We start from the raw sequence: 16709 nt of genomic DNA on the forward strand, positions 1-16709 counted from the left end.
TCACCCACTATCTCTCATGATACAATGAAGACACACACTCTAGCACACAGGTTGTGGATTGGATTTCCCTCGGCTGTTTGGATAAAGGAAAACGATCTAAATGAAACTTTGACTTGTAGTGTTTTTGTTGCTACACCAAATGGACCCTACATTATTTGTATTAGCATGGGGATAAGTCACTGTTACAAATGGTACTGTAAATGCAAACGCATGAAGCGTGTTAGAGTAAAAGATCCCTCAAACACACGATCTGACGTGAGAATGGAGCAGCACACAGAACATACTGAACTCCACTCCAACACCCTACACCTCACATACACAATCTACACTCCCGTTGTGTGTGATTTTACAGATTAACACTAAATTACAAATAGAAAGTATGTTCTCATTTGTTTGTTTGTTTGTTTGTTGGCCCTTAGAGAAAAGTCAACTTCAACTTTACGCGTGAAACCTGAGTGTTTTTTTAACACTCCATATCTTATTCACACACACACACACACGCACACACACACTGTATTTTGTTTTTGTTTATTTATTTGCAAATTATTGTATCTAATATAAATATATTTATTAACGTTTTGAAGTAATTTAATAATAAATAAATAATAAACAATAAACGTTTCATTAATTTTACTATTTCACACGTTTTTAATGATTATTTTATTTTTAGGCTTGTAATTTTTACATAATTCGTTTATTTTCACGTGCCAATTTTTCACGTATAGAGCAGAGCCATTTCTCCTTTTCACACGTGAGTTTCACGTGATGCCACGTGCGCACTTTCAGGGCACAACACGGTGAAATGCACCATCACGAGTGTTTTCACACGTGATCTTATCTCATGAACATGATAACGTGTGAACGCTTATGATCCCATAGCGTGTGTGTGACTTTTCTGTAAGGGGGTGTGAGGGTTTGTCTGGCTGTAAGATTTTATTTCTTATTATTCATGTTAATGTTACATAGTACCAGGTATGAGGACACACGCACTTTACACGTGGGTGGAGAACATCATGGATGTGACCCTCGCGTAATTGTTTCCCCCGTGTGTGTGTAGTATGTGTGTGTGTGTGCGCGCGCGCGTGTATATGTGTGTGTGCGTGTGTGTGTGTCAGAGAGATGGCTTGAGAGCTCGATGTATTTGCGATACCCTGCTGCTGCTCATTTCTTTTTTCCAGGCTGGAGTTCGGTCTGACAAAGAGAGAGAAAGAAAGAGGGAGAGAGAGACGGAGAGAAAGAAATGGGCTCCGCGTCCTCCGCTTACAGGATCATCTATCTGGACGTGGACAGCAGGATACAGAAGGTAACCAGGAGGAAGAATCATTTAAGGCACAGTCTGTATTCTTTGCATGAATTCAATTTCTTCTTTTTTTAAAGTTTAAAAGCTTTCATTTAGATCAGACTTGTTTAGTGTAAATTCAATGTAGTATCCTAGTGTAAAATGAAACCTAATTAGGTCACCATATATATACATATATATATATATATATATATATATATATATATATATATATATATATATATATATATATATCAGTGTATGTATATCTGTTTAGCTGACTGCTATTTTAATCTGTAAGTTGATGAAAGTAATCGGTTATAATCGATAATAATCAAAGATGTCATGAATCTGGATCTTCTGTACAAATTCACATTATGCTGTCATCATGGCTACAGTGGAAATCAGCATACACTGAATACTTACCAAACTATGCATGGTTTGCAGTTACCTCATTGTTATATGGTTGATACGATGGACCTCGTCATGTCACGAACAAGGAAACTAGTAAATATGCAAATATTCACTGTATCGTGAGAACAGTGAAATATTCACGATATCCAGCCTGTCACCTGCAGATCACAAGCCTGTTGGAGAACAGATACATAGCAGAGAAGGAAAAGTCAAAAAGATAAAGGTTTACTGTCATCACGGCTACACTGAAAACCAGAAGATGAACACCATCACAGCGTATATTTAATTAATACCAAATTACTGCACGGTTCATTTTAATCCTCTTATGTTTTTGGTTCATGTGCCTTACCGTGTCATATCCTACTTTTATACTGCAGATAGGAGGATAGGACCGATTTTTGCTCCTGCAATAGACAAACAATGAAATTGGTGACCTGTTAAAATGTGAACTAGAAAATATGCCTTTACAAAGTAGAGCTTTATGTAATAACCAGCAGGTCACCAGCAAGACACTGAGCACTGTTCGATCTGCTTTATATTAATGTACAAATTCACATGGTTTAGGTTTTAAAAGAAAAAGGTTCCTTCAGTCAGTCTATCGTATTGTTACGGCTGCGGAACCAGGAGATGAACCCTTTGATAATGTAAATCAATATTAATTAGACGGCGTATTATCTAATTATCGGCTGTTATGAGAGTTTAATGGTTAGATCTGCAGATATACTGTATTCAATCAGAATGATTCAGATTTTACATTTATCACAAATACGTATATATACAGTATGTATGTATGTACAGTAGGTTAGAAATATCCTGGTGTAGAGTTTTATTTGTTGTGTCTATATAAGGTTATATACAAAAAGTAATTCTATTGCGTGTCCTTACGGTAAATCGAGTCATTCTTCACTGATCTCTGCTTTTTAATAGTCCCAGTCATCTCGTAAAGTTTTGGTTTGTGGCTGGTGGTTAGACTTTAGAGTCAATTAGAGTTTTATGAACACTTTTCTTGGTGTTGAATTGGGTTATTATCAGGATCAGGACAGCATTATTAAGTTTGTCGTGTAGCTTTTTTCCATCACTGCTTTCATGCAGAAGATTTTTTTTTTGTGCTCTGTGACCAAAATGAGTCTTAACGATTCTACAGTATAATCAATGGGAATTATATCGTTTTGTCTTCTGGATTCCAGCTGTCTCGCAGTGATTTTTATGTAAATGAATCGAGTAGGATTAACAAAAAAAAAAATCATCGTTCTGCCACCTACAATTCCTCTTACAGAGGAGTGATTAAAATACACAAGAAGAGATTTAAGTATCCAGTATCTGGAAGTGTTTAAGTATCTGGCTCTAAAAGCAGCTGAGAGAAAGACTCTTTGTGTATGTTGTGTCCATTTAATTTCATCTCACAGTCGTCTTACACAAGCAAACATGGACACTATATTACAGCCACTTAGATATACGGAAATGAGGTAATGCTTTCTCATTTAGTGACTGCAATCTTCTGGACTCAACCATTCTTCTAGTCTGGGGGTGGAAGTTGATACCAAAGTATTGCATGGTTTATTTCATTGATATATTTGTTACATGTTTCTTCTACCTTATTAAGGCATTTCTACTTCAATACAGTCTTCCGATATTTTTATTTAATTCCTAAGAATAGAAAATTAGGACATAAAGTGGTTTGGTTCCCTCTCTGGTCACAGTTATCCAGTGAACTGTATGTTTGTTTCTCTGTGAAAATGATAAGGAGTCAAATTAGACACAGCTCAGTGATTTGCATTTTCCTTTGTCCTTCTTTTCAGTCTGAGTTCAGCTGACCATCTGCATTTTTTCAAAATTTCACGTGATTTAAAAAAAAAGGAAATACTAAAATAAAAATGCTAGAATACCGTGTTGCTGAATAATATTTTATATATATATATATTATATATAAGCTCATCCGTTAAAACTTGTTAGATCGTTGATGATTTGTGTATTTGTTGTTATATAAGGTTCATGTACAACTGAAATGTACAACTGACATCAGTTGTCAATGAATTAATTAACAAAATCCAAAGCTAATACTTAAAAAATCTAAAGTCTTTTAACATTTCTCACTTGCTTGGTTACCATTCAGTGAATCAGCTAATCCTGGTCCTGGAGTCTATCTGCTCTGCATAATTTTCTCCTACTGTAAACTTTCTGTCATTGATGTAAAATAACCAACGATAAGGTAATTAAATGCAACATAAAGCAGAGTTACTTTTTTCAATGACAAGTGTATTTAGATTTATTAAAGAATGACAAATACTTATTATCCATTCCCAGTTCTATTTACTGATGTGGAATGTCAGAGAATCAAGATACTGATTACTGATATCACTTATATTAACAGCTATAATCAGTCGTTCACCTGCGTTTTTTATTCTCTCTTGAAATAATTAAATGCGATTTAATGCAGCTTGTCATGTTACTGAGATGTCACTGCTAACATGTTGCTGTATTTAACCCTTGACTCTGATGATGCACTGACACTGGAGACTCCTTCCAACAACACGTTTTAACAAGCTGTATCTATCCATCTACTGTGTACTCCGTAACCAACAGTGTTGTGGTGTAACGATAGCTATTTGTGTAAACATGAAAAGTGTATTCTCATGTGTGATGTCTCAGTATAGCAATATAAGGCATCAACCAGCACTTATGATGTCTTCTGAAATCATGAATACAATCTTTGTCATGCTGTCATACATTAAGTTAGATAAACACGTTTTCTGTATATCTCTCATGCACATCTGTATGGAAATGGGACTCCAGCTGATACTCGTGTGTCGCTCCGAATAGGGTGAAGCAATCGGCATATTAATGTCTTAAAGTCCTCGGCTGATTAAAACACGACGGGTCTCAGAACTGATACACACTCATATACAGGCGCACACAGTCTCACGCAGTGACACACCTCTACATCGTATACAAATAAGATGCCACAGAGATACTACTGATATCAATCCAATTGTGTTTTTTTGTGTTGTGTTCACATGGTCTTTTCTGTCCAGCAGTCACAAATAATCACTCCTTTGGAGCAGATTAAGTACAAACCAGACTGAAAACTAAACAGGAGTACATTCAAGAAAAAATAGAAAAGTTAGTTTGGGTGTTTGTATGTCGACGACACTGAAATGATCAACTTCTCAAGACTTTTCTCTGTTTATTTAAAAGGTTTATTAATTTTATAAGAGTGAAGTGGTGGGTGGGATATTAAAGGAATACTCCAGTGTTTTTTTTTTAACCAAAATGTCTTTCTATGTCGTCTGTCAGTTATTTTATAAAATACTGATAAATACACTGATAAAATTTTCTTTGTACATATAACTAGCTTATAAGTCAATAAATTTGTAACATAAGCTTTACATTTTTATGATTTTCTCACTGAAGAATTTTTGTAGTTATGCAAATTGTGTTGGTTTTCTTATGAGGCATGGATACAGTGAAACCTTTGGGAAAATGTAAAAGTCTGTTTTATCAAATTACTTTTAAATGTTTAGCGTCATTGCAAGTTTTAGAACTTTTAAGAGTTATATTGTTAGAGTGTAATGTGTGTACAGTAGTTCAAAAGTTCTGATCTATAGTCACATACTTATTAAGAGAATTCATGACCGCCCATAGACTTCAATTCTAATCAGGATTCAAGTGAGCAGGTTTTCTGTTTGTTTCTCCGTACAGGGAAACATGTTGCGGTAATCACATGCTCTACAGACAGAGTAAACAGAGTTAAGTTGCAAAATGCTGGAGTACTCTTTTAAGTTGTGGTTCAGATGTCTGCAGAGTATTTTGAGATCTTGATCATGTATTTGTTCTGTTTGAAAATGTCTGGTTTGTGTGATTGTTGAACTCTAGGTACTGGAGCTGTGCTTTGTGCTGTCAACTGTCAATCACTGCAGTTTGTTCTGTCTAATACACCTGCTGTGTCAAGAGCTCTCAGTCCTGACACGCACATAAACACACACACACACACACACACACACACACACACACCCCTATACACCCCCTCACTGACAGTCTCTCTCTCTCTCTCTCTCTCTCTCTCACTCTAAGGTGCTTTATTAGCATGACAACTAATCGTATTTGTTTTGCCAAAGCAAGTTCAAAGGAAGGGTGATGCAAACACAGGAGAAATAAAATTAATAAATAAAATTAAGTACAAAGAGAGACAAAAATTACAACGGATACAAACGATATACACAATTAAGGGAAATATATTCACTAGCTACAGAATAATTGAAACAAGAAAATGTAGAGAATAAAAGTGCATTTTTTATATAATAATAATAATAATAATAATAATAATAATAATAATAATAAAGCACAAACAGCAGTTAGAAGAAACTCAATGGTGAGGCAGCTCACTCACTGTCCTTCATTTTGCTCTCTCTCTCTCTCTCTCTTACTTTCTCTCCCTCTCTCTCTCTCTGTCTCTCTCTCTCTCTCTCTTTCTCTCTCTCTCTCTTTCTCTCTTTCTCGGCTTTTGCTAATAGTTCTTATTTATTGGAGAAAAGACCATCTGTATCATGATGTGATATTATTCTGCCCTGGTCAGAACAGTGTTACTAATCACCTCTATTGAGTATCTCTAATCGATATATTACATCATATATAACATCAAATATTACATCAGATGAAAAGCTATGTTATTTAATTGATGTTTATTGCAAGTAGGAGTCACAAAAGACTGCCATCTTTCTACATTATCTGCATTCAGTTAAAGTTTTCCAGCTCTTAACGAGCGTCTGGATTCCGCTTGGAAGAAATTTGGTTCATTTTTAATTTATATGACATTCACAATATTTCATTTGGCCCAGTTGTGTACATTCCTGACAAGTTTTATGAAGCTCACAGAATTCACTGTGTGTGTTCAAAACGTTAAAAGAAAAGCAGCAGGAGAGAAAAGAAAGTAATTCCTCTGAGGTTTAATATTCTCTATTGATTTTTCTTATTGATTAAGTTACTTATGTAAACCTGGCTCTTTTTTCTTCTCCCCTCCCTACCATTGTGTCTGTCATTCACTCGCTCTCACCGCCTGTCTCCCTGTCTTACTGTCTCTCTCTTAGTCAGTCGCAGTGCTACTTGTGTTTGGCACCTGCTTTTGTAGCTTTGTTGTGCCTGTCTGTGCCATCAGAAGCACACGCTTCCATCTGATTGGTTGTCAGGGCGGCGTGTAAAAATGACTGATAGCTCATTGGTTGAGAGCACTCGAGTGTTTGTGTGTAAAGCAGAAGAAAAGAGATCAATTCAAATCTCTTATTTGGAATTCAGCATGAAAGGTGTGCATGTGTTGGATAAAAGCGCTTGAAAAATACAATATTCACACATAGATTTCAACATTTGTTTACTGCACATCTAGAAAATGAGGAATGTAGGCTACTTTGCTTGTAAAATATATAAAAGTAACCTAACTAACAGACCCTTGATAACCCCCATCCCTGTTATGCCCATACAATGTTAATATTTTAATATTATTTTCATGCTAAACTGGATGTGCTGCCTTGTAAGAGTCACTGTGAGATAAATTATTCTATATGTATATATATATATATATATATATATATATATATATATATATATATATATATATATATATATATATATATATCAGACCAGGCTATACTTTTTAATCATGTTTTGAGTGTTGAGCACAGAAAAAGCTCAAGCATGTTAAAAACTAACAGGGTTTGATTATACAGACTCCGATATCTGTCTCTCTCAGCAGAAATCAATTATGACAGATGGCCAGCCGTGTCCTCTGGGACATCTAGACATGAGGGATCTTTAGCTGTGATTCAAACCAAAAGACATTGACTATGTCATTTCAACACTGTAGCGTCTGAGTCTGTGTCAGCGTTTGCCGGTGTATATAATTAATATTTGATTTGCGAAGTAAAGTTTGTCAAAAAGGTCTTCATTAATAGGGAAAATCAATACTTTTTTATCAATTTTATGAACATAAACTATCCTCTACATCATTGCCATTTTTTGTAAAAAAAAAACATGACATCGTCTCTCCCAATGTTAGCTTCCAGTTTGGCAATAATGTTTTGTGTGTGTGTGTCTGTGTGTGTCTTTTACAGCGTAATGTGCTTGCCATATTTCTTGTTAAAGCAACTTTGACATGACTGCTTGTTTGAGATAGCTTTGTTTGCCATTCCTGAAGGCAATATGTATACATATATATATACATCTTATATACATATGAGGTGAAATAAAGGACGGAATGGAATACAGAATACTTCCTTTATTTCATCCCATACTTAGCTTTACAGTTTTTCAGTTCTCTTCACTTCATTTCAGTTCTCTAGCTCAAAAACAGACTAGGTGAGACAAGGTACCAGCTATTAAGCATTCCTTGTGTATTCTCTGGTACATTACACTACAGTGTAGGGCCTGAGCAAACGTTCTAAACTTTGTGTTTGTGAGTGTTAATGTAGTGCATTAGCTAGCCACTTTATTTAACATGGCTCGAGCAGGGCTACAGAGTAGAAGAGCAAGTTTTGTTTCATTTTTTTAAAGTACTTCTCTAAGTAAAGTACATATCATTTACATTTGTGGCATCCAGCGTCCAAGGACCTAACCACTCAGCTACCACTTCCCACCATTATCTATCGAAATTCTATCGAAATCACTTGTCAATAACTGATGGTGACTGATGGTTAAGAACAAAACATCTCAGTACTTCATTCCTCTAGCATTGTCTGGAAATCGGGAAATACCTCCTGAAACACGTTGCGTCACCTCGTTTCTTCATAAATGTGAAGACATACACTTATGTCACATAGTGTCAATTATTAGCTTATAATAATGTACTTGAGCTTCATATATTTGTGTCTTCAGTCTTCACTCCTATCTGTTTGTGTCTTCAGCTCGTTATCTACTAAACATATAAAGCATGTTGCAGATATGTGTTTCAGGTTAACAGCACGGCACGGTTTACTTCATTTAACTCAACCTGACTCAACTCAGGCTTTCAGGTTGAAGTTCATGGTTTCCTGTCCAAAGTCTTTAACTGACATAAAGGAAGGAGATATTAAGTAGAATTTTACAGTAGAGTGCAAACTGCTTGTGTACGAGTATATTATGAATTAAATCTGATGACTCAATGAAGTAAAGGCTCAGGAAGGTTTTATTAATTTGGTGATATACATGGTACATGGACATAGTTCACATACCATAGTTTAAAGCTTTCTTGCTCTTATTTTCTAATGATGCCTTGGCTTAGAGAGAAGTGGTTTTAGATGTTGAAAATTGGAACTGACCTTACTCTTTGTGCCTCTAATAGGTGGTTTTCAGCCGGTTCTGTAGTCCCTGTGATATCAAGGAGCTCTTTTGCACAGCCATGGGGTTGCCCAGGTAACGTGTCTGTGTGTGGGTGTGTGTCTGTGTGTCTGTGTGTGTGTGCGTGTATTTTTTTGTGAGAGAGAGACAGAGAATTTGTGTGTGCTTGTCTGTCCTCTTTAGTTGAAGTGTTCCCATATTTAGCATGTGCATCTGCTTTTGACAGGAATACATCCATTTCTCTCCTGGACTCAACTGGAGCTATGGTCTCCATCGACCCCACCATGCCGAGCAACTCAGAGAGGTAATCACCCCCTGACCCCTCTTGTGCTTATACTGCATTCCCATACTTAATCCAGAAAATATACTTCAAATGGAAAAGACACTTCGAAAGCCAAAAGACATCTAAAGGCAAATATATACTGTAGGATATTCAGATCAGTCACAGGCACAATTCTACATCGTAAAGGAAAATCTTTGGATGTGAGATTCGTTCATTGGCCTTGTGCACTGTGTAACATGAAGTGTTCAGCGATTTATGAAAGTTATGCGGAAAAAATGTGAGCATTGCCATGACTAAAATCTACCAATAGAAGGATACCTTGAAGAGGAATATTTTGAATATTCCATAGGGTTGAATGTGTTCAAGTAACTAAATGAATTGTTTTTTTCTGAAACTGTAATGAATGACTCATTGTTGTAAAGGATATTTAAAATTCAGGCAGGTGACTGTGCTCATGGCTGTGACTCTTTAACAGATATTAGCAGTTATCCACATAAAGGAATGAGAAAGGGGCTCATCTACATGTAACAGCCATGAATCATCACAAGAGCTTTCGTGAGCCTGGCAGCAACAGTAGATGCAATCAAAACTAATCACTACCTAAGGCTGAGCCAGAAGCCAATCAGTGCATTCATACTGCAGATAGTAAGAGCGCTCACGGAGAAGGGAGCGTCTTTTTGGCCCGACACCAGCTGCTCTGTAACCAGCTCTTGTTTCTCCTTGTTTTTTTTTTTTTATAGGTCACCATACAAAGTGATTCCCCTCACTGGAGGACAGCTGGCTGGTGAGTTTTATATTAAGTTGTTTGTTAATGTTTATGCACACACATACCTAGTTGTTATGGTAAGTATATCAGACTTCATAAAATCCACCACCTAACAACACACCAACTGTACAAACAATGCTGTAAACAAATGGAGTGTGTTTTATATGTACAAGGACAGGAGAATAAATATAGCTTCTTGAGCCAGGTAGGTTTGAGATAAGGATACACATGAGGCCTGTGATATATGTCTCGAATTGCATATGCGTACTATTATAGATGATTACTGGACAAGACATAACTGTATTATTAATATACTGTATAGTTATATTTACTATTCATAAACATAGGTTGTTTACCCCTAGAAATCCAGTACAATAAAAAGATCCATATGATGAAACTTGTTTGCTTGTTTGCTTATGTGGCACATAATGGAAGGGCAGGGACCTGTAGCAGATAACACACAGAACAAAATGACCGCTGATGCAAAGTGCAAGCCCAAGTATGCAAATCTCATAGAGACTTACCGAGAAGATTTGATGCTTCTGCAAAGTACTGAATCAAGGATCTTAATACTGTATACTGACTGCTAATGCTGAATCCGGGATCTAAATACTGAATGCTAATTGATTTTGAATACGTGCACAGACATTTCTACAAACAGGTCTTTGATTATTGTAATGGACTGTGTGGAGATTAATGGTCAAAAAGTATTAGAAGCTTTAGAGTTAGTAGTTTAAATGTGTTCAAGTTCATGAGGATGTTCAGACTATGAGATTGTTGGTACTGAGTACTCATTGTTGTCAAAGTTTTTGAGTACTAGTTCAAAAACATTCCTGAATATTAGGATTAGTAGGATCTGATTATTTGGTTAGTACCACTGACTTGACTTTTCTGAGTCTCTTGAATTAGTTTCTGTATATTAAAGTTAGTAGCTTCTTAACTGGTTCTATAGTAATATGGTTACAAGTTTAAGTACTGGAGTTATACCTTTCTAAATATTAGGGTTAGAAGGTTTTAAGTATTTGGGTTTGTACCAATGACTAGTACTTTTTTGTATTTTGAGTTGAGCATTAGCATTAGTATTAGCATTAGCATTTTCTGAGGGTTAGTAGGTTTTGAGTATCAAGGTTAGCAGCTTTTTAATCAGTTCTGGTTGTTAGTGTTAGAAGGTTTTGTGTTTTCAGTTCATACCACTGACTAGTAATTTTGAGTTTTTGAATATTAGAATTAGTAGTTTCTGAGTTTTAGATTTTCAGTATTAGAGCTAGTAGATTTTGAGTTTTAGGGTTAGTAGTTTCTTAATCATTTTTGACTGTTAAGTTTAGTTGTTTATGAGTATTAGGAAGAAATTTCTGATGATTAGGATTAGTAGGTTCTGAATATTAGAGTTTCTAAGTTTCTTAAAATTTCTCAGGTTATGACTACTATTAGCCATTATTATAAGATTTGAGATGCACCTAAGCTATTTATTTATGTAGACTTTTTTATTTAGACTTTTCTCAGTCTTAAAAGTTGCCAAACAGTGTTTTTGTCAGAAAAGTTTTTAACATGAGCCTGACCTAATTCGAAGATTATATAACTCAAATTTAATACAAATATGTAATCAATAGAAAGGGTGGTGCATATATTTGCCTAATATTCTCAATATTTATATTCAGTTGCTATTCTAATAAAATTAAACTATAAGGTCTCTCTGGCTGTTCAAGTTGGTGTTAGTAGGCCTAACGCTTTATAAATTTGTAGATGTGCGTGCAATCAGAAGAGGAAGAGTTTTTATTATCACGTAAAAACATTTTTACTGAGTGGTTATGGGCTTTGTGTTTATTTGATCTGGCTCTTATCACTAGTACATATAGAACTTTAAATCAATTCTAAAAAGTCTGACATAAAAAAACTTTTACACAGTGCACACACACACACACACACACACACACACACACACACAGTGGAATTTCTATTTGAGTATTGTAGTTGAATTTAATATAGGTCTAACCCTAAAAGTAATCTCACAAACACTAACTTCAGTAACTTTAACACTAATCCCAATGTCTCTAACCTTTGTAACATTATTACAAACTAACTTTACTAACTTTAACCTTATTACCTCTAACCTTACTAATCCTAACGCAAACATCATCAACATTAACATTAACCTTGAAAGCACAAACCTTAAACCTAATCTCAATAATCCTAAACCTGAACATTATTAACACAAACCCTGGCATCAGTAACCCAATAACTAACCCTAAACTAACATCACTAATACTCACTGGAACCTCATTATCACTAACCCTGATTTCATCTGACTCCTGTTTGCGTGTTTAAACAGGTTTCATATAAAACATTATGTCTCACTGCATATAAACTGAATGATTGGTTTCTGTTTAAAAAATCCAGAAAATTTTCACTATGTTTGAATGATTTACGTTTTTTTGATGTGGATCCTCGAGTGACTGTGTGACCCTTAACCTAGCGCTTTCTCTATCTGTAGAAAAAAAACCTCATCATGCACTGGAAAACAACCAATACCAAATGTGTACTGCCACCTGCTTTGTTCTGTTTCTGTGTTTTATTGGTCCTCTTGGTTGAACTTTGTCCACCGTGTCTCTATGGACCAATCAGAGATTAGATGTCTTGGTGTGTATTCTATGTGTGTGTGTGTGTGTGTGTATGTGTGTGTGGGAACTGAAACGGAGAACCACCATTTAACACCCAGAAGAGAGTATCTCTAGTACATGATAAGGTGAGGTAGAACAGAGAGATTCTGTCTGTCCTTCTGTGCCTCTATCTTTTCCTGCCTGGTTACATGCTACTTCCATTAACTCTCCATTTCGTCTGTTTGCCCTGACGACGTCGTACACACTCTGATGCTTTCTGATGAGGAACTGTAATGTTCTGCTGCCGACGGGCCACATTGTGTATTTTTCTAACAGTGGGTGACTGTGTTTGCTGTTTTGTCCTTTTGTAGATAAAGAAGAACTTTTTCAGAATGTTCTGACTCAGGTAGCGGAGCAGTTCTCCAGGTACTAACGCTTTTCTTTCTTTCTCCATCTCTCTCTTTATCTGTGCTTTCTCACTGATAATATCTTACTGTTCATTGCACCTCAAAGCTACAGTATATGCAGCTTCCTATCTATCCTCGTCATATCAAACAGGAAGTAGTCGCTTTTACCTACAGTATAGAGGAATTTTCCCTCTTTTCATTGCCATGTTGTAAATTAAATTAAATTACGCTTAATGCAAATAAATATGTTTTTTCTTTCCTGATTCTTCAGTTTGATGTAATTACTGCTCTACAGCTGCCGTGTGCAGTTTTATACGTTGCCTTGCATGGATTTTAATTGGTTTGTTTCTCACATATCTCCATATCCACATATTTCTTAACCTTTCTCGTCAGGGCTTTTAAGATCAATGAGCTGAAGACTGAAGTGACAAATCGCTTGGCCATGTTGGAAAAACGAGTTGAATGTAAGTCATATTGTTTTTATTGTTTTCATATTTAATGTTCATGTGAGTTACATAACGATACGTAAACTATAGCAGTCTTGCACTTATCTCTCCCTATTGTGTATTTGCACTGTGTGTAGTCTTGTGTAATGTTATGTGTTTCACCATGGTTCTGGAGAAATGTAATTTTGTTATAAGGTATACAAGCATAATATCTTTTGGCTTAAACTGATTCAAATATCTTTGGACACAATCAAGAAAAACAAATGCCTTTTCATATTATCTGCAAAAAGTACAATAAAGAAAAAACAAACTTAGCTAAAGGTATCACCGTATCTATGTTTTTATCAAGAGTTTGAACCCACTGTATTAACATTTTTAGATAAGCTTCAGGAAATGGTTTCAAGTGTAATGCTATAGAATAAGAAAATCTAAGTAAAAAATGGTAAAAATGAACTGAGAAATGTGTACAGATTTTAGTAGTAAAAACGACAGTGGTACAGCAGAAGGCCAAGGTCTCAAATATGATCCTGATTGGGTTACTGTGCATAGAGTATCTGCATGTTTTTCCCTCTGTTTGCTTAGACTTCATCAAACTCCTCAGTTTCCTCTTGCCTCTCAAAACATGCCAGTAGGTGAACTGATTGCGCTAAATTGCTGAAGGTGTTGGTGTATCCCATTAAGGGAAAGTCTTTTGAATGATATTTTCTTTTCACTGGATCTAAGGGCTGTAAACCAATTCCAGCATGACAAAGGGACACTTATGAAGACATGGTTCACCAAGGTTGGTGTGAAAGATCTCGAATGCCCTGTACGACACCTTGGCCTCAACCACATTGAACAAATTTTGGGATAAAATGAAATATCAAGACCTGCTCAAGAAACTTCAGTGCTGATGTCAGTAATGTTCTCGATCTAAACAAGCACAAATCGTCAAAGCCACGGTCCAAAATTGAACGAAAAGCCTTCTCAGAAGAGCAGAGGTCCACAAACTTTGGGCCTCATAGTGTAAATGTCACTGCAGAGTTAAGAAATAGTCCAGCAATCCAAAAGATTTTCAGCTATCTGCAGTGCTGTTATTAGCAGACTACACAATGTTCGTCACACATTGTGCATTGAAAAAGATGGCAACAAACTCCTAGTGTTCAGTAAGTTTTTAAAAATTCCAGTAACGCCATTGTATTAGATATACTCAATGCAGTGCGACACACAATTTCACTGTGCCTCTAAAAACTGAATCCAAATAACAAAATGCTGGTCACTGCTATATAAAGAAGAGAACACAAGCAATAGATGGAGTACAGTCTGCAGTTTTACATCAACACTGACCTAGATGTTTGTTTTAACCAATGAAATGGCAAGTGGGTGAAGACGTAATGTAGGTGTACCTAATAAACTTACAATGTAGAATTTGATATTTGATTTAAAATCTAAATATTTGTTTTCCTAAATTGGAAAAATAATGGCAGTTATTGATGTTAATGTTGAGAAACTGAGGTCTTGTACCACAGGAAGAAAAGGACATAAAACGCTTTCAGGTATTGGTTTGCACTTGTCATCAATTATCATAACTTTTATGTATAAACAGATTGTAAGTCACACAGTTACTGTTTGTTTCTTTCTTTCTGAGAAGCTGTAAAACCTGGCATTTGACCTGCATCTCATACTACCGTGATATACATCCACCTTATATAACATTATTTATAGTATATATAATATGTATGTGTAAGTAGTGTTTATATAAAGGGTGAAGAGAGGAAGTTTGCATAATTTTGCATGTGACTTGGGTTATGAAACAGGATTAGAGATGTGATGATAGCAAAGCGTTGTCTACTTACACATACCGGACCTGATAACAGAGAGATAGAGACGATTACAGATTATTTACTGTTCCATATACTGAGGATTTATTATCACAGTTAATCAGAGCTACAGCTGCTCAGGTGTCAGGCTATTGGCAATGTGAGGTTTGTACCAGCTTAAGTTTTGAGTTCTCTTGATAATGTTTGTCTTGGCTTTAAAGCTTTTAAACATTAATTTTCATAGGTTTGTATTCTTGAATACAAACCTGAATGGCACCATGTGATGAAGAGATGCTCTGTAGTCTTTAGTTTGGTGAAACGTTAACTTTCATACTGAACATCTTTCATCAAAGTTGGAGTTATTGATAATCAACAATAATTCATTTAATTGTTGAATTTTCCTTCTATTGTTTCTGTCAGGACTCGAAGACTGGAAGACTGCCCAGATTTCTAAATTTTGATATTTATTTATTAATTTATAACCAGAAATGCATTTCCTATGGTACAGTAGATGGTACAATTTAGTGTCGGAAGCTACTGACTAGCTATTGCTATCTCAAAAGGATTTATTTCTGTTAACAAGTGACCAGTTGTTATTGAGTCATCTTTGTTTTTTTTGTTTTTTTTTGTACTCTTCTCTTCCTCAATATTAGGTGATGTTTAACAAGTTGTCTTTGCTACTTTTCATTCACCAGACCAATATCGATTTTAATTTCATCTTGCGTTCCAGATTTTCTTTTCAGACTAGGCCTATTGATTAGAAACTGTTTGCAAGCTCTTCTCAGCTAACATGGATCCAAGGCGTTATGGATTATTTGAGATAAATGGCTGATGTGTGGTGAAATATTTGAAAGTGCGATACCTCATAAGCCTTTCAATTGTTTAATTACTTTATAACAGTAAAAAATTTTTTTTCGATTTTTCTATAATTTTGGAATTGTAGACTTTGTGCTGGTGTGATTAACAGCATCGTTAACGTTCCTGTGTAGAAATTCTAAATAAAATGGTCAAATTGCACCCTGGTTGTCACTAATAGTAAGTTTTATTGTTATATTTAAACACATGGCCAGTCTGCAAAATTATCCATTAATCAAAAACACCATAATGTGGCTCACTATCACATAGATTGGCTGGAAAATATTTAAATATACATTGTCCTAGATGTTGATGACGGAGTTGGAAGTGTCTTACTCTTCATCAGAAGGCTCTGTCTATTGATTTTTGATACTTAATAGGCTTTAAGGGTTGTCTAAACCATGTTTTCACGTGGTACAGTATGTGGATCCTGCCAAATTCACATGACTGTTTGATAAAAGCTCTGCTGCTCTACTTGGCATTAGACTCTGGGGCAAAAAAAATGGGCCATGAGAAAAATGACTATTTTTAATTTTGCTCATGATGTTCATGTTCATGATG

The 16709-nt window shown here is 35.5% G+C and overlaps 1 protein-coding gene across 5 annotated transcripts in view; it reads left to right on the forward strand.

Annotated features, from left to right (window-relative positions):
* The first annotated feature begins 907 nt into the window (after window positions 1-907).
* Window positions 908-16709, forward strand: part of pde9aa (phosphodiesterase 9aa) — a 32022-nt gene continuing 16220 nt past the window's right edge. Inside the window, exons 1-6 of one of the 5 annotated variants that reach the window (XM_060876947.1) lie at window positions 908-1303; window positions 9000-9070; window positions 9222-9299; window positions 10019-10062; window positions 13013-13067; window positions 13442-13512. In XM_060876947.1, the coding sequence (XP_060732930.1) occupies window positions 1241-1303; window positions 9000-9070; window positions 9222-9299; window positions 10019-10062; window positions 13013-13067; window positions 13442-13512 (382 nt within the window). In that variant the 5' untranslated portion in view covers window positions 908-1240. Of the gene's footprint in view, window positions 1304-8999; window positions 9071-9221; window positions 9300-10018; window positions 10063-12691; window positions 12788-13012; window positions 13068-13441; window positions 13513-15439; window positions 15459-16709 lie in introns of those variants that run through there. The other 4 variants (XM_060876945.1, XM_060876946.1, XM_060876949.1 and 1 more) reach the window with 4 other exon arrangements.

Source organism: Tachysurus vachellii, chromosome 8 (assembly GCF_030014155.1).
Source record: "Tachysurus vachellii isolate PV-2020 chromosome 8, HZAU_Pvac_v1, whole genome shotgun sequence".
NCBI classification, from domain to species: Eukaryota; Metazoa; Chordata; class Actinopteri; order Siluriformes; family Bagridae; genus Tachysurus; species Tachysurus vachellii.